Below are 18,581 nucleotides of genomic sequence, written 5' to 3' on the forward strand. Positions count from 1 at the left end.
GTTGGTCATTTATAAGCGAACTACCTTTATGCTGAAATATTTGAAAAATTGCATTTGGCTGTAAAATAATCAGTATTTGATATAGAGAGGAGAAGAAAATTGTTTCTGGAACTCATACATCAGGCACTGTGTTAAACTTTTATGTGTCTTCTTTTTTTATTGTTTATCATAACTCTGAAGAGTTAGGAGTTGTTATCTCCATTTTATAGAAGATTGAAGAATGAATTTGGCTCCCTGTGGGCAGCTAGTTACTGGAGCTGGGATTCAAACCCTTGTCTTTTGGAGTCTGGTGTGCATGTTGATTCTGATATGCCAGACTAACTTATGGTGACCTGCCTTATTTTCTATTTTTTCCATTTTAAACTTAATTTGCTTTCATCAGAGTGATCTAGAAGTAGTCTCCAGTTTGGGAATATCAGTTAAAATTCATGCTGCATTGAGTGGCTGATAATTAAATCCAAGCGAGGAAGTTGAGTTTAAATTCTTAAAGGTCATATATTGCTTTTCAAGCTAATACGCACAAGCAACCTGGTTATTTCATATTAACAAAAAAAAATTCAGCCATCAAGTGGGATAAAAATGGCATTTTCATTTATCCCTTTGGGAAGTTGTCGGTCACAGATTGTGGTCTGGCAGCAGGGAACAGGGCTACAAGAACCTTTTCCTAGAGAGTGTTTGTAAAACCTCGTAAAATCTGAAGTTTTCTTTTTTTTTTTTTTTTTTTTTTTTTTTTTTTTTTTTTTTTTTTTATGCGTTACGCGGGCCTCTCACTGTTGTGGCCTCTCCCGTTGCGGAGGACAGGCTCCGGACGCGCAGGCTCAGCGGCCATGGCTCACGGGCCCAGCCGCTCCGCGGCACGTGGGATCCTCCCAGACCGGGGCACGAACCCGCGTCCCCTGCATCGGCAGGCGGACCCCCAACCACTGCGCCACCAGGGAAGCCCCTGAAGTTTTCTTTTTAATTATTAAGAGAAAGGAAAATTATTGAGCTTTTTCAAAGGAATCATAAAATACATTCCATGTATATAGTTCATTAAAACGTAAGTCTTATGTGATATTTTTAAGAGCAAAATTATCTTCAGCTATTAATTTGTTCATTGTACAGCTATTGAATTATAATCACAATTAAATAAGTGTGTTGGTTTATAACTCCTAATGAGCAGTAGTCAAATTAAACCCAATTAGGAAACGTTGATGAATGACCAAATGTACAAATTGATCTTCATCATTGTCACATTTCCCTAAAGCAATCCTTTATTTAGGAGCTGTAATAGTAGTCATTTCTACCTTAGCAATATTGACAATATTTATAATCAGAATACTTAAATTTTTTCTTTTAAATCAGTAATAGCAAAACATATAACCTTCCCCATTAAAACCTTGACTTAACGATTACTCTTTTAATTTAGAAGTTTAAGAAGCTTGGCATTACACCAAACTTTTTATTTTAAAAAGTTTTAAACTTATTCATTACACAATTTCTTTGTAAAAGAATTTCTTCAGTCTTCTATTGCTTGATGAGGAACATTTTTAAAATTCCAGGTGAATGGTCATATATATGCATAGTAGATGACACACGGTAGAAAGAATAGCATTGGCCTTGATAACATCTACGCTGCTAGGTCACCAGGGGGAAATTTCTGGTACACCCCAAGAACGATTTTTTCCAATGTGATTAATAGTCTGATTCAAACAATATAAGTTGGCACTACTGACTGTAATGTAGTTTAGTGACTACTAGTTAGGATTATAATGGTTGTTAGTGACACAAACCTACACCAGCCTAGTTTTTGTTAAAAAGCCCCCTGGGGAGGTGGGTACTTATTTTACTTGTGTTACAGAGAAGTTTAAGGAGTAGACTGGCTTAAGGTATGAAGGTAATCAGGGATTCTCTGGTTGCCCAGTGCTGCTTGCCTCTAACTCAGCATCTTTGTCAGCCAGCGCCTCTGGAGCTGTCAGCCAAGATGGCTCTCAGTTTTCATCATTCTCCTCCAGCAACAGTAACAGTCCTTTCAGATGATGCTGATTGGCCCTGCTTGGGACACATGTGCACACCTAGCGCATTCACTGAGCTGGAATCACATGGTGAGAAAAAGGCTCGCAAAGGAAAAAGGGACATTGAGTTAAAACATGTCTATGAGAATGACAACTTTTATTGAAATGAAAGCAAACAAATAGAAAGAAATGAACTATTTTCCTTGCTTGTCCAATTGCAGTGCCAGATTTAATTCATTAAACCTGTAGCCAAGTAAAAAGCAAGGTTTTTTTAGTTTTTAATCATTTACCTATCTTCATTTACTTATTTTGTAAGCCACTGTGAGATTTTATATCTTATTTCTTTTCATCCCACTCTCAGCCAGATCTGCCTGCACACACACTCGTTTCTTTGGTATCTTTAAAACAATGTTTCTCATTGGGGAGGGTGGGCATTTCGTTCCCCAGGGGCTGTTTGGCAATGTCTCGACACAGTTTTTTACTGAAATATAATTGACATACAACATTATACTGGTTTCAAGTATACAACACAGTGATTTGATTTATATCTATGTCTATCTAGTGAAATGATCACCACAATGAATCTAGTTAACATGCTTTTTTGCTTGTCACAACTTAGGGTGCAGGATGCTACTTGCTTCTAGTGGGTAGATGCCAGGGATGCCACTAAACATTATACAATGCACAGTGCTGTCCCTCTCATAAGAAAATGATCTCACTCAATATGTCAGTAGTCCTGAGGTTAAGAATTCCTGTTCTAAGCCATCTTCATCAGTTGGAGCTGAAATCCATTCACTGAGCTAAAGGAATTAAACCCAATTTAAAACTGACTATCTGGCCAAGATTCCAAGAGAATTAAGGCTGGGTGATCCAAAGTTAAGTGGCACACCAAATTCCTTTCTTTCTTCAGATTAATTTCCCTAAATAACCACCCTGTGTTAGCAAGTGCCCATGTTGTTGGTGGGTGTTTCTCTCTTTATACACAAGACTATTTTCAAGAACATTCTCAGTTCTCTACCTTCCTCCGAAGCTCCCTCCCGCCTAGTGTCTATTTTTCTCTTTTCACAGCAACTAAAGAAAAGTTCTCAAGAGTATACAACTCTTGAAATTAACATTTAACGGAAAGTGGACTAATTTGGAAGTATCAGCGTTTTAAAGACATCTTGGTAAAGCGCATTTCAGTAGCACGTTATGGTTATTTATCACAAATCGAATTCAGTACATTACTTGAAGACAGATGATTTTCCAAAATAATTATGACAAGTCTTATTTCCTGCTGTTATTTTTGTTTCTTTTATGTGTGAGTCTCCTCTCTGAAATGTATTTTTCTTTTGTTTAATTCTGTGGCACATTCTTCTGTTAAAACTCTAGGGTCAGAGGCCGCTAACTGCCAGTCACGTTCTCAGTTCTTTATCGAGGCTGTTGAATTAGCAGCTCACAGGATCTCACACCATTAAACAAAACAACAAAAACACCCTATGAATATAAGTACTGCAGCTCTCTTTGATATTTGTTCAGAAGGAAAATTCATTTGTATAATCTATCAAGCATATAACAATATGCTTTTGATGGTGAAAATTGTTTTATAAATATTAATAGGTGTGTTTTTTTCACCCACTTTGTACACAGAATGGCCTTCGTTCGAGTTGAATTTTCTATAGAATTGAGATTTCATTAATGTGACATTGAAAAGTTTAATATCTGAACCAAGCTCAGCACCTCCAAAAATACATTTTACCATAGTTTATTGTTTTATTAAATGAAAAAGCCAAGGTCTGAGCAAGGAAGTTTATTTTATTGCGCTGTTGTTGACATAGCCAATCCATTTTTTTTTTACATCTTTATTGGAGTATAATTGCTTTACAATGTTGTGTTCGTTTCTGCTGTATAACAAAGTGAATCAGCTATACGTATACGTATATCCCCATATTCCCTCCCTCTTGCGTCTCCCTCCCACCCTCCCTATCCCACCCCTCTAGGTGGTCACAAAGCACGGAGCTGATCTCCCTGTGCTATGCAGCTGCTTCCCACTAGCCATCCATTTCACATGTGGTAGTGTATATATGTCAATGCTGCTCTGTCACTTTGTCCCAGCTTACCCTTCCCCCTTCCCGTGTCCTCAAGTCCATTCTCTATGTCTGTGTCTTTATTCCTGTCCTGCCCCTAGGATCATCAAAATCTTTTTTTTTTAATTCCATATATATGTGTTAGCATACAGTGTTTGTTTTTCTCTTTCTGACTGACTTCACCCTGTATGACAGACTCTAGGTCCATCCACCTCACTACAAATAACTCAATTTCGTTTCTTTTTATGGCCAAATAATATTCCATTATATATATGTGCCACATCTTCTTTACTCATTTATCTGTCGATGGACAGTTAGGTTGCTTCCATGTTCTGGCTATTGTAAATAGTGCTGCAGTGGACATTGTGGTACGTGACTCTTTTTGAATTAGACGATCCATTTTTAACCCACCAGTTCTGAAAGTGTACTTGGAGGGGTCTTGCAGGGGGAAATTAGCATATAAGAGTCAATCAGTATTCAGGGATTGATCTACTTCTTTTGTGCAAGCTGAAAGTTTTGGTTTAGTTTGTTTGTCATACTTTTTTGTTTTCACACTAGTATGATGAACTTTCCTAAGTTTCTCCTTCACTCATACAAATATGATACCTGTGACTGTTTTTTCAGTTGTTAAAGTAGGATACAGATGTGATGAGAACTGTGGCTTAGCTGGGATTGGCAACCTTTTTCTGTAAAGGGCCAGTTAGTAAATATTTTGGGGTTTGGGGGCCATTTAGTCTCTATTGAAGCCACTCATCTCTGCTGTTGTTTTGAGACAGCAACCATAGAGGTGTGTAAATGAATGGTTGTGACTGAATTCCAGTAAAACCACCTTTACAAAAACAGGCAGTGAGCTGGCCCAAGGGCTGTACTCTGCCACTGCCTGACTTAGAGTCTCACTAGGGGCTGTTTTAGACACATCTGTAGCCTCCCTGGCCTTATGCAACGGTGTGGTGTGATTCAAGGATCACCAGAGTCATCTCTTTCATCATCATCCTTTAGGCAAAATCTCCTTCTCTGTCAGTTCCAAAGCCTGAAATGAATGCCAACCATTAAAATCCTTCCTGTGGGAAAATTCTGATGTATTCAGAAGATCGTATTTTTATTGAAAACCATAGGTAACCTGTACATGTGTAAACTCCAGTAGGCATTAGTTTAGATGTACTCTAAACAGAATTCTAGGATTATAAGGGAATGGGACAAAGTACAGGTCATTTTTAGTGATAGGAAGAGAAGAAAATCCTGTAGCCTGGGCCATAAGGACCTGTCGTATTTCTGAAGCCCTAAGAAAGCACTGTGCATGTAGAGGATGGCGTTGGTAATAATAAAAATAACCAGTGAGTGGCAGCTGTCAGTGAGGCTCAGTGCTTTGCATGCATCCTCCCCTTCCTTCAATACAGTGCAGTAGAAAATATTCTGGTCCCAATTTGACGACAGGGCCACTGGGCTTAAGAGACACGATGGACCCCTGGTTAGGAAGTGTGAGAGTTATAATTCATACCCAGGTGTTTTTGATGCTAGAGTTTGCGTTAAATGGTCAAGTTCAAGGGAAAACTTTCATAACATTATGAACTGAGATTGTAAGGCAGGAAAGCCCTTTGTATGTTTGGGACCATTTTAAAAATATTGAGCAGGTTTAACAAATATGTGTCTAACAGAATCCATGTACCTCCTTAAAATACTTTATCCCCCCCTCTAGCGCCACCCTCCCCAAAAAAGATTTAGGCATTAATGGTGGCAATTCAGTTTTGGATATTTTTCATTACTCCTTACAGTTGCCTTACTTACTTCCTATTTATGCAGTGATTTTAATTTCTAAAAGCACTTGGACATACATACATTTACCTGATTCAAGATTTCAGTTTTCTGGAAAATAATTACTCATTTGCTCTGTATATTCACAATGTGTGGGTAAAGGGGTTGGACATTTTGTGGCAACACAAAGGACTCAGGCAGACATTAAATTCCATTTAAGATTCTCCCTTGTCAGTCAGTGCTACTTTAAGTAATCTGTGGTTTGGACTTTTATTTATGCTGAGAATTCTTAGATGTTAATATGACAATTCTGCACGGATTTGTACCAAAGTGCTCAATTATTGTGGTAGAGAGACCCTTGGAAAAAACCTCTACCTGGGATCTTTAACTCCAGGATGCTACAATATAATAATATTTTCTTTTCATAGGAAGCAAGTGGGACTAACAGACCATGGTCATTACTTTAGAATGAAATATATGAAGGTGGTTCTTTCCCTGTCAAGAGTTAGGTGCCTATCAGCAATGCTGGAGGAGAACGGGTAATATCTAAATTCATGGTCAGAGATCCCTGCCTGTTGATATCCCAGGCAGGGTAAAAGAAGGTTATGATGGAATGTCATCATAGACAATTACTTTCTACTCTAAGGGATCTAATAAGAGAGATCAGATCCAAGACACCAAGCACACTGCCCGTCCCCACTGCAGTCGCTACCTGATTGTACATGTGGAAGATCTGTAAATCAAGGAAAACTCTGTGGTCCCTCCCTGTTGCTGAGTGGGTTTCACTGTGTCCAGGGCTCCTAGCCAGTAAAAAGAGTTAGAGATTTCTGCCAGCACCAGAGGGTGGAGGCAGTGGTGCTAATAATGCCTGGCAACATTCCATTGTAACTGACTAGTCTTGGTCTCTTAATGTTTTGTATCTTGAATCACAAGAGTCATAAGATGGTCCTGCTCACATCAAGGTGATGGTCTAGTTTTAGCAGACCCCAGAGTAAGTGTATCAGCAGTCTAGGGATTGTTGTTTCCATTTTTCAAATAAGAAAACTGAGGTCCAGAAAGAAAGTAGGTTATTTTTATCAAAGTTACAGATTTAGTTAAGGATCAAATAATTTAAAAAATCTATTCATTCTGGCCTGGTGTTCTTTCCACTATATCTTCTAGACATATTAGTGAGGATACTGATTAAATAAAAACTTCACTTTGCAACATCAAAAGAAGGACATGGGGGACAGCATTAAGCGTTATTGTCTAGTCTCGCCTTGCATTGAAGTGAAAGGTTAAATACTAAAAATAAGAACTGTAATAAAAATTGCAAATCCAATCTGTATGTAGCTATGCCAGTCTGTAGCTTTTAATGAGTAATGGCAACTTACATTGTTATTTTATAGAAACCAACAGATACAAATTATTATGCTTTTTATTAGGATGTAAGTCCCTTGAAAACAGGGACCATGTCATATTTGTCTTAGTAGCCTTAAAGTTTAAAGGTCAAGAAAGCCATAACAGCTTCTCCTGCCTGAAGCATGAGAAAAAATAACAATATTTGACTTTCTTTCTCCTGCGCTTGTCAGCCTGAAGAACTTAATTTATAGATCCTTAGGAGATATTTAGGTATGTTTCTTTTTTCTTAATTAGTTGTCTGTTTTGATGCCAAGATAAACTTTGATGACAATGCAGAATTCCGACAAAAGGACATATTTGCTATGGACGACAAATCAGAGAACGAACCCATTGAAAATGAAGCTGCCAAATACGACCTAAAATACATAGGACTGGACGGGAACATTGCCTGCTTTGGTAAGAAAGCAGTTATATCAAAAGAATGATTTGTGGATTTTTGCAGAATTTAGGGCCCCTTGGTTTCTGAAATGTTATTTCCCAATAGCAAGTAAACATATGAGATTTTTGTAGCCAAACACTCTTAAGAAACAACCCAAAATTTCTTCCCAAAGTTCATTTTGGCTGGTGGTCACCAGTTTAAAGCAGGGTTTCTCACTTCTGGCACTATGAACATGTTGGGTTGGATAATTCTTGACTGTGGGGCGCTTTCCTGTGCTGCATTGTCACCAGTTGTGACAACCAGAAATGTCTCCAGACATTACCTTTTGGTAAGCACAGTCACCCCAGTTGAGGACCACAACATTAAAGTATTTCAGTTAAACTTTGATTAGTAAAGGTCAGAACTTCTGCTACTCTAGTCAATGTTAATATGCTAGGAATTATTCTGAAATCTTGGTTTAAGATAAATTGCTTTCTTAGAGGAAGTAGAAGAGAATGAATACTTTAATCATTATACTAAAGTTTCAGGTGCTGTGAAAACCAAATGATAAAAATGTTTACTCCATTATGTCAGTTTATTAATAAGACAGTTGATTTTATCATAGTCCTCTAAATTTGTAAAATTGCCTTATTAACAGAGATAAGAATGGGTCTAGAGAGGCAATACAATTTCTGCATTGTCCATAGCGTATGGTACTGAGATTTATACACTTCTCTGTTTCTGGTGGAAGCAATTCACTGCACTTGAAACCGAGGTCTTAATCTCAATGGAATTAAAATAAAAAAGATTTGTAGCTCATTAAACCAGCAGTATCATTATATTCAGAACTGAACAGACCTCATCCAGTAGTTTGCTGTTCAATACAATAGAAAATGACACCCAATTACAAGTGATACCAAAGGCTCTTGCTTTGTTTTGGAGCAAAAACTCTAATGTACCAGATTGCTCACATCATTCTGATCTTGATAAGTTAATATGCTCTCAATATTTGTAGGCGTTTAGAAAGGGGAAACATATAATGGTATGTTTAGAGCAAATTAAATACATATTCTTTGTAGCCTCTATAGGAATGTGCATGATTTGGCTAAGGTAGCAGTCTCATAAGCTACGATTAACACATTTCACATTGTTTTAAGATCATATATAAATGACTTTTATTTTAGTTGTCCCAGACTTAATTAAATTAGTCACAGTTCATAGGCTTACCTGAGGAATTCAGGGGTCAGAAAAAGTGAAAGCTACTTTACCTGGAGAGTTTCTGCTGTGTTCAGCACTTTTTTGGCACTTTCTAACCTAAGGAAAGCAATTTCCTATAATTAAGCGTAAGAAGCAAAGGAAGTGCAGTTGATCAATAAAACTTCGTTCTGGAAAATAAAAATTTTTATGTTAAAACTCTTTCCTTGGTTTCTTAAGAAAAGCTACTGGGATGTTGGCAACATTTTGGTTCTAGTTTTAATGATCAGGTTGCTAGTGAACATTTCTTATATTAATTTGAAACAGGAATGGGGGTTAGGAATGTTGTTTTAATGCTGTAATTTGTTCATTTGCTTTCTAAGTTTCTCAGAGAACGCATAAACTTGCATGGTTGCGCTAAGTGTAAAATAGTGTGGAGTCCTATTGAAGTTGGGATCCCTGTGGTTCAACCCCAGAGGGATGCCACATTCAAAGGAGCATATTCTCAGCAAGCAAAAAATTGAAAGAATCACATTCTTTACTCAAATCTCTTAAAGAATATTAAAAAGAATGTAATTCATAAGCTCTAGCAACTTTTCATATCCTTTTTCCTCTCTTTTGCAGTTCTCTTAACCTCCGTATTTTCCAGAACCTAAAACTCCTTCCTCTACTAATAGTCCAAATTTATTACTTACTTAAGCTCTTCCCGTCTTTGTGTTTCCCAGATTGATTTAACTTCTCAATAAATTCTTCTTCCCATTCCCAGGTCTTTTTTGTTTATTCTTTGTATGCACATTTCCTGATTATTCTTTTTTTTTTGGGGGGGGGGGGTTACGTGAGCCTCTTACTGTCGTGGCCTCTCCCGTTGCAGAGCACAGGCTCCGGATGCGCAGGCTCAGCGGCCGTGGCTCACGGGCCCAGGTGCTCCACGGCATGTGGGATCTTCCCGGACCGGGGCACGAACCCGTGTCCCCTGCATCGGCAGGCGGACTCTCAACCACTGCGCCACCAGGGAAGCCCAACAGTCCTGATTATTCTTAAAGTCTATGAATTTATCTGGCTGAATAGAATTCCAAGCAGGGTGGAAATTGGCCTAGTAAAGTCAGGGCTCTCTTTTAGCAATATGGGGGAGGGACAAAATTTATGCACCCTTTCATGTTGTTAAGTTTATCCTGTCTTGTGTGCCATTTGCATTTCACAGTGAATGGTGCTGGACTCGCCATGGCTACCTGTGACATCATTTTCCTGAATGGTGGGAAACCAGCCAACTTCTTGGATCTTGGTGGTGGTGTAAAGGAATCTCAAGTATATCAAGCATTCAAATTACTCACAGCGGATCCTAAGGTAACCTCTCTCTTTGTAGGGGAGATTGCATGGCGTAATGATTTCTCACCATCAACATCTACCTTGTTCCTGCTGCTGAGGGTTAATAAGCCAACCCATGTACTTTGCAGCCCCAGGTGCAAATCCTACCTTATATCTCATTGGAATGCATGATGGTTTAAATCATCTGGGTAAAAGGTTTATAAGTGCCCCTAGGATTTTATTTCAGTGTATGTGCTTACAAAGTTCTGGGAGGTAGAAGGAAATTTTTTTAAAAAGTGTAGTGCAAATAATGAAACATTGGTTGGCATGAAATATTTTTTGGGTCCTTCACAGTGAAGCGATTAGTTCTACGCTTATGTGACTTAGAGAGGACTGAGTCTCAGATTCCTTTCATAAAGATGCTGAAGATATTATAAGATTAAGACAGAAGAAAGTTACAGGCTTATAATATTATATATTACTGGAAAATAATGACCCCACCTCCTTCTATATGCTTTTCAATTTTCATCTCTGACAATTACAGACGTTACAGTTTGTAACATACGCTCTAAGTAGCATATAATGTTGTTTCATGGACATCTTCTTAACTAGAATGTAGCTATCATACTCATGCTAGGTGCATAGAAGGTATTCAGTAAATATTTAATCAATTTAAATACCAGTATGGTTTGTTTCCATTGTAGGTATTCAGTTGTCTATGATAACACGATTTAGGTGGATATTATTATATTGAAAAGACTAATATTTTTTGAATATCTGATATATGTCATTTAATTCTCTTCACAATTCTTTGGGGTAGTGTATATAGCACAACAATATGATTGTAAATTTTATTTGAGAATCGTTATCTTAATATTGTTAATATGTGACACATTCTCTTGGTTCCTGACATATCTAAAGACATGGGAAATCTGAACCATCACTAAGAAAATCATGAATGAAAACAATATCAGATTCTTTTTAAAGAAATGTTGTCTGAACTTAATATGGAAGCTTCCCACTCATAAATAGACTGGCATTTTGGGTCTTATGTGCATGCAGTTTTTTTGTCTTAGGTTAGTGGTATGCTTGTCTGTTTTCATTATGACTTAGTTGGTAACCTTATGTTTTTGCTGTCTTTTCCTTCTGATTCACATACACACACATAAAATTGTTAAACAGTATTAGCAACTTATCTTCATTGCTCTAGGGTTGTTCAGGAATAGCAAAGTCACTGAAGTCCAAAGTCACCCAGCCGCGAAGTGTCTGCAGTTGATTTTTCTGTTTACAGAAGCACCTCGTTTTCATTGGTTAAGTAGGAATATTATCAGAGGCTCTGTAATCATTTATTAATTCATTTATCCCTCCTTCCTACTTCTTTCTAAGGGAAGAATAATTTTTATCCCAGGGATTTTCAAACCATTTGAAATCTGTAAATACCATGGACGTAATACACAGCTCTTTAAACTGCTTGAACTACAAAGTACCCAGAGGACAGGCAACTGTAATGAAATACTGTACGTTTAGTGAAACTCAGTGCTGAGAATTAAAGAGAACCAACAAAGGATTAAATCTAACAGGACAATCATTGCATTTTCTTTGGAATATCTTTTCTTAGGGGCTGATCCTGAATTTTAATTTCATAGAAGTACAGGAAGGGAATGAAAAATCACTTGGAGAGCTTTTTTTATTTTTGTTTTTGAAAAAAAACAATCTCTTCAAAAACGTTGACTTTACCCTATAGAATATTTTCAAATGCTTGGAGTATTTAAACTTTTTTGAGATTTGGCTGTCATCTTGTATAGACAAAAGTATGTGGGAGTTATTTTATTTTTCTCATGCTATATCAGGAAAATGCATGCTTGGCTCATCTCACAGTACATTTTCCAAATCTTGAAATTTCAAAGCCCGTTAAAAAGCATAGAAATGTAATGGGTATTTTCAATCCTGGCACTGTGTCACAGATTTCAGAGAACAGAGGCTAAAAAATAGTATAGATGAATTGATTTCATCTTGCAAGGAAACTGGTTATAGTTCTGGCAGTAATTATTTCAAGTAGAACCCCATCCATTTGCCCAGAAGTAGAGATTCCCGAGAGCCCAAAGCTAATTATTTCAAAGGTATTGATTTTCTTGTTAGATATAAGGATTAGTCAGTTGAATACACTGAAACTCAAAATTACAAAAGGCCTGTTGTTGTTAAACTTAAATCAACTGACACTAACAACTACTTGTTTGTTATATGTACAAGCTAATTCTATTGATCAAGTAATAGGCATCAACATTCAAGAAAAATATTATGGATTGGCATATGTTTCCACTCCTAGTGTCAGCCGTGGAGCTGAGACTTGTGTTTCTTTCACTTGACCATTAGCCCAAATGCTGATTTTCATTGGGACCTAACACACGTACCTTTATAACTGATCTGTTCCTTATTTGTAATATATATGAAGTGAAGTTCCTCTGCCAAACTGTCTAAAACAAGAGTGTTTGCTAGATAGCTTTCTAAACTGGATTCCCATGAACTGTATCATTAAATATTTTATACTTCTCTTATTTGCCACCTGGGCTTGAGATGAGAGAAAGGTAATAGAGTTTGTTCTGCTGGTGGTAGAATAGATATGATGTCACCCTCATCATTTTAACTTCCAGGATTCTAAACATTAGTGTTCCTAAAATCACAGGGAGTAAAATTGATATAAAATAAAAAATAGAAGTAGGATTTTGTGGTAATCTATAAAGAATTTGAACACATTTAAAGGAGAAACACTATCAAGAATGTTAGCCTTACGTTTTTGTTTTCCTGATTGGTGCTTTGGCTTTTGTTTCTAATTTTAAATTTAGAATTCCAAAGGTGTAGAAAATGAGTGCAACAACATCTGGAGTATGTAAAACGTCTTGCATAAATGAATTAAAGAAAAAGATGGTTGATATGAATCTCAACAGTAACCTCGACTGTATTGTCCGAAGTTAAGCAAATTTGTTGCCCTCGGGGGGCCTGATTTTGAAAAGCAGTAGCATGTGATTGGCATTAGTGAAGTCACTTCGCTTGATTTGACTGTGCTTCCTGGTTTAGATCCAACTTAGAGTCAAATTTTCAAAGCCCTTTAAATGTCTAGCAAGAAATGTGCTCTATAAGCACCAAATACTCGTTTAAGAAGGAAGGGATTCTTGGTGGGGCTCTGGTGCCACGCAGCCTGTGTTGCAGTCCTGTCTTTACACGTATTGGCTGTGGAACCTTGGGCATGTCATTTAACTTTTTTGTGTCTTGGTTTCCTCTTTCATAAAATGGAGATAGTAACAGTACTTATTGCCTCAGAGGGTTACTTTATTGCATGAAATGAGATACACACATTTCCAATTTAAAGGGGCAATAATTTCACATGACAGTACAATCTAAAAATTTAATAAACTTTTATTAAAAGTATAACTTACATAGAGGACACTATACAAATCTTAAGTATATAGTTCGATGAATTATAACAAAATGAATATACCTGTGGAACCTCTGACCACATCAAGAAATAGGACCTGGCCAGTGTCATGGCCTGAATGTGTGTGTTTTCTCATAATTTATATGTTGAAATCCTACCCCACAATGTGATGGTATGAGGAGGTAGGGCCTTTGGGAGGGAATTAGATCATGAGGGTAGAGCCCTCACGAATGGGATTAGTGCCCTTATAAAAGAGACCCCAGAGGGCTCTCCCACCTCTTCCACAGTGTGAGTACATAGCTGGAAGTTGGCTACCTGTATACCAGTAAGTGGCCACTGAATCTGTTGGTGCCTTGATCTTGGACTTGCCAGCCTCCAGAATTGTGAGAAATAACTGTTTGTTGTTTAAACCACACAGTCTATGGTAGTTTGTTATAGCAGCCTGAATGGACTAAGACAGTCACCATCCCAATAGCCCCTTATGCCTCCCCACTATCCTCCCCCTACCCTGCTTTCTTCCCAAAGGTAACACTCTCCTAACTTTTAATATCAAAGATTTGTTTTGCCTGGTTTTGAGCATAATACAAATGGAATCATATATTGTATACACTTTTGTATTTGCCATTCTTCACTTGACTTTTATTTCTCAGATTCACTCATATTTTATGTAGCAGTGGTCCACTTATCATTATTGCTGTATAGTATTCTATGGTATGACTCTGCAAGAACTTTTCTATCATTCTTCTATTGATAGACATTTGTGTGATTCTTATGTTTGACTATTATGAATAATGTTGCTGTGAACATTCTCATACATGTCGTTTGGAGCATATTTTTGATACTTGCAACTAGAATTTCTGGGTAGTACGGTATGCATATACTCAGCTTAAATCGATACTGCCAAACAGTTCTCTAGATGTGGCAATTTACATTCTCATAGGCGTGTGTGGGAAGTCCAATTTCTCCACACCCTCATCAGCATTTTAGTCATTCTGGTAGGTGTGAGCTAGTATCTTATTGTGGTTTAATGCCTTTCCCCCATGTATTTATTAGCTATTTGAATATACTCTTTCAACTTCTGTCACCTCATGTATAAAGTAGACCTGAAAATAATACCCCAAAGCATTGTTTTATTATCATCTAAGATATATGTGGAAGTACTTGGCAAACCTTTCCAAAGCATGACGAAAACTTTAGTTTGTGTTTTTTGTTTTTTTTTTTTTTTTTTGAGTGTTCATTTTGATTATCATTTTAAAGGCGTAGATTTAGAATTACTGAAACAGTTGGGGAGTAAATGGTCGTCTACAGAAATGGGAGCTGTCTGAAACAGTTCACTGTCACCAGTGTTACTGCCTGGGTTGTTCTGAAATTGATGAAATGTGTAAGCAATTCAGTAGCTTGCAGTGATTCTCCCTTCAGACAACCAAGAAAACACAGTTTAATAAAGGGAGGATTAGATTCATGTTTGGGAGAACCACAAAATATAATTTGGTATAACTTTGAGGAGAGGCCAGCTGTTTTAGCTCTGTGGTAAGTGCTTGAAAAGTCTTTTGAGTTTGAGGCCAGGGACATAAAACTGCCCACTGTATTTTTGATAAAGGGTTTATGCAAAGGCCTTAAGTTGTAATAAATATGTTTTAGAATTAATACATACTAAATGCCTCATGTATTGTTGATTATCATATATTGAAAAACAAAACAGTATCCTCTTTTTCTCTTATATACATGCTTGTATCAGAGGCATGAAGAAAAACTTGTTTTATTACATGCCACATGTATTTGCTGAAACGCCTTATCTGCAAGGGAATATTTATTTTGGGGGTTAATAGAAGTCTTTAGGGATTCATTTTCAAATATAATGTCCAATATATTTTAAATATGAGCGATATTTTTGAAATGATTACCCTGCATCTCCATTCTTACAGGCCAGTTTGAAAACAAATTTTACTTTCATATAGAGTAAAAAAGCACTCATTCTTTATGGTGATCATCTACCTGATAGCCTAGTCTGAAAATAATAAAAATGTTTTTGTGCTTCTCGATTTGCAACCTGTCATTTAGTTTCCCCTTCCCCTTAGGATAGCCTCTCATTTAGGGTAACCACTGTGTATACACTGGAGAGTGGTAAACCATCCTCCCTGGGCTCATTTCTTTTCGCAGTGGTTTTCCTACTGTCATGAATTCATAAATGATGATTTTGCATTTCATTTCCTGATGTCCATTTATCCCAAATTTCCAAGACTGTCAGGCTCTCTATGCCCAACTTACTTGCCAATACTGTAAGAGCCAGGCCCTGGCTCTTACAGTATTGGCTCTTTCCATATCTCACACATGATCAGTGTGTCTGATAGCTACTGCATTTTCAAAGCATCTCTAATGGAACACTCTAAATCTCTTTTCATGCTCCTTGCTGACATAGTCTCAGAAATAAATAAAAAATAATATTTGTACGCTTTGCTCTGCTTCTCAAAATTCAGATTTTAATACGCCTTACTTTGTATTGTGGTAAGTGATTTAAAGAATTTAACAAACTTTGGGATATTATAGCAAATTTTATGATTAGTCCCAGCATGCTCAGTAATTCATTATGAATCCTGTATGGAGAGGTCTTTGTAGATTGTTAAAGAGAAATGGACCACTAATCAAATTATAATATCATATAGGTTGGAAATAATATATACTTATTACGAGAGTTAGGATTTTTTTTTTCTTCTTAATGTTATTGCATTGAGAAAACAAGTAGTTGAACTCAGCAATTAGAAAATAGTGTATTTCCTAACAAGTTGATCAAATAATGACCAGGATTAATGTCAAGCATCTCTGAATCTTAAGAATCATCTTATCATGGTAGAGTGATCAAGGCAGTTTTAATATTATTATTTTTGAGGTATTGTTTTAGAATCCAAATTGGCTGGTAGAGGAATTACTGGATGTGGAGAGTGAACTTAGTAAAATTATTCTGGAGAACAAGGTTAAAAACCTTTGAACTGTGAAGACCTCTGATTCTTCTGCTCTGCAGAGGTGAACTGTAGTCTGGTGGGATGAGCCCCAGTGGGTTCAGGAGATTGGAGACACTGAATCCTCTTTCTTCTTCCCTCCATGCTGCCCCCACCCACTGGCAGAGAATTAGGAGTGACTGTCTCATTCCTAAATGAGCAACATGTCCATATGGGCTTGCTGAAGAAATTGGCTTGACTCACAGTGGCTTTCTACATAGTGTTCTGTCTTTGTTTTAGGGTATTTTATTAAGCAGCATCCCTTTTCCCCTAATTATTAGATTAGGGAAACATAAAACAGAAAAGTACAAAAATACATTAAATTACATGTACGTAGACTTTTTAATGAGTAATATAGTATAGCATTTTTGACAAAACTAGTATCAATATAACTGACACTATTATATAGTCTGCTTTTTTCACTTTGTATGTAGTACTGTCTGTCTTTTTGTAGTACTCTACAGAATCCTCAGTGGCTAAATAGTATTCACTTTTATAGATACATGTTTACTTAACCAGTCCTCTGCTATTTGGTATTCAGGGTGTTTCCGACTAAAAATAATGCTCCTGTGGACCTCCTTGTTTTCATAACTTTACAAACAGGTCAGATTATTTACATAAGATGACGTTGAGAAGCATGAGGGTAAAAATGTATGCAGAGGTTAAGTTTTTTACACTTACTGCCAAATTATTTCAATACTAGTTGAAGGAACATAGAGGGTTTTCATCAAATAAGTTTTCCTACATCCTGACCATCATTACTCTGACTCTTTACTATCATGAGAGGTAACATTTTATTTTTCTTTTATTGAACACTTTTTATTACTTCTGTTATGACCTGCCTATTAATATCTTTTGACCAATTTTTCCATTTTTATGTCACTCTTTTTCACAGAGATTTAAAATACAGGTATGTGTGTGTGTGTTTTGGAAATCAAGGGAATGGGCTCTTTTATATATGTTGTCACTCTTTTTTTTCCATCCTGTCTCTTGTCTTTGAATTGGTCTATATAAAATTTTATTATGCCATTACATCTATGTCCACCTGAAATATTGTTATGTAGAGTGAGACCACTTAATGCATGTTACTATTTTTTGCTATTATTTACTTAGTTTCTCATAAAACTTTTAGTAAGACTTTTAAACTTTGTTGCTTCATGAATCACCATTTAAGGTCCAGTTTCAAGTGGAAACATCGTATTCCCCACCCCTCCAAATGTGACTTAAAGCAAGATGGATGTTGTGATTAAAATGGCATGGTTCTTTAGTTATTAATAAGATTCTTGGTTATTTGCAAGGTATTGAAGGAATTTTTTTCAACGTATTGAAGGAATTTCATTGTAACCTAATATGCATTTTTTCAACCAGGCTTCTTAGTACAGTTGATTCCCACTATTTGCAAGTTCAATATTTACAAATTTGCCTATGCTCTAAAATTTATTTGTGACCCCAAAATCAATACTTACAGTGCTTTCACGGTCATTTGCAAAAGTACACACAGTGTTGAAAAATTTTACTTATCCGACATGCTGTTCTCAGTGAATGTCAATCAAGGCAAGATTCTCCGTTCATGTTTCAGCTCTCTTACAGTAAACAAGTTTCATTTTCACGATCTATTCAGTGCCCCATTTTTCATGTTTTTGTCCTTTTTGGTGTGTTATTTTGCTGTTTAAAATGGACCCACATGTAGTGCTAAAGTACTGTCTAGTGTGAAGTGCCTCACAGAGAAAATACATGTTAGATAAGCTTTCTTGAGGCATGATTTACAATGCTGTTGGTCACAATTTCAATGTTAATGAATCCACAGTGTATATTAAATAAGATACACTGAAACAGAAACAAACACACAGAAAACAAGATCATGTACTGATAGGTTGACAAAAATGTGACCAAGGGCTCTCAGGAACCTAACCCTGTATTTCCCTTAGGGGCGATGGATCAGTATTCACTAATTCAATGTTCATTGCAACTTTATAGACCATAACTGCTCTGAATAATGAGAATTGCCTTTATAAAGTTTTGGATAATTATGGACAGCTCTTCAGAATCATATGCTAGAGACTCCATTTTATCTTTTTTAAG

At 36.7% G+C, this 18,581-nt stretch overlaps 1 protein-coding gene across 2 annotated transcripts in view; it reads left to right on the plus strand.

The window, feature by feature from the left end:
• SUCLG2 (succinate-CoA ligase GDP-forming subunit beta) overlaps positions 1-18,581 on the plus strand; it is a 262,478-nt gene that overhangs the window by 142,801 nt on the left and 101,096 nt on the right. For both annotated transcript variants that reach the window (XM_065884508.1, XM_065884509.1), the window contains 2 exons: positions 7,448-7,609; positions 9,967-10,109. In XM_065884508.1, coding sequence (XP_065740580.1) covers positions 7,448-7,609; positions 9,967-10,109 — 305 coding nt within the window. The remainder of the gene's footprint in view (positions 1-7,447; positions 7,610-9,966; positions 10,110-18,581) is intronic.

The sequence above is a fragment of the Phocoena phocoena genome, chromosome 10 (assembly GCF_963924675.1).
Source record: "Phocoena phocoena chromosome 10, mPhoPho1.1, whole genome shotgun sequence".
NCBI lineage: Eukaryota > Metazoa > Chordata > Mammalia > Artiodactyla > Phocoenidae > Phocoena > Phocoena phocoena.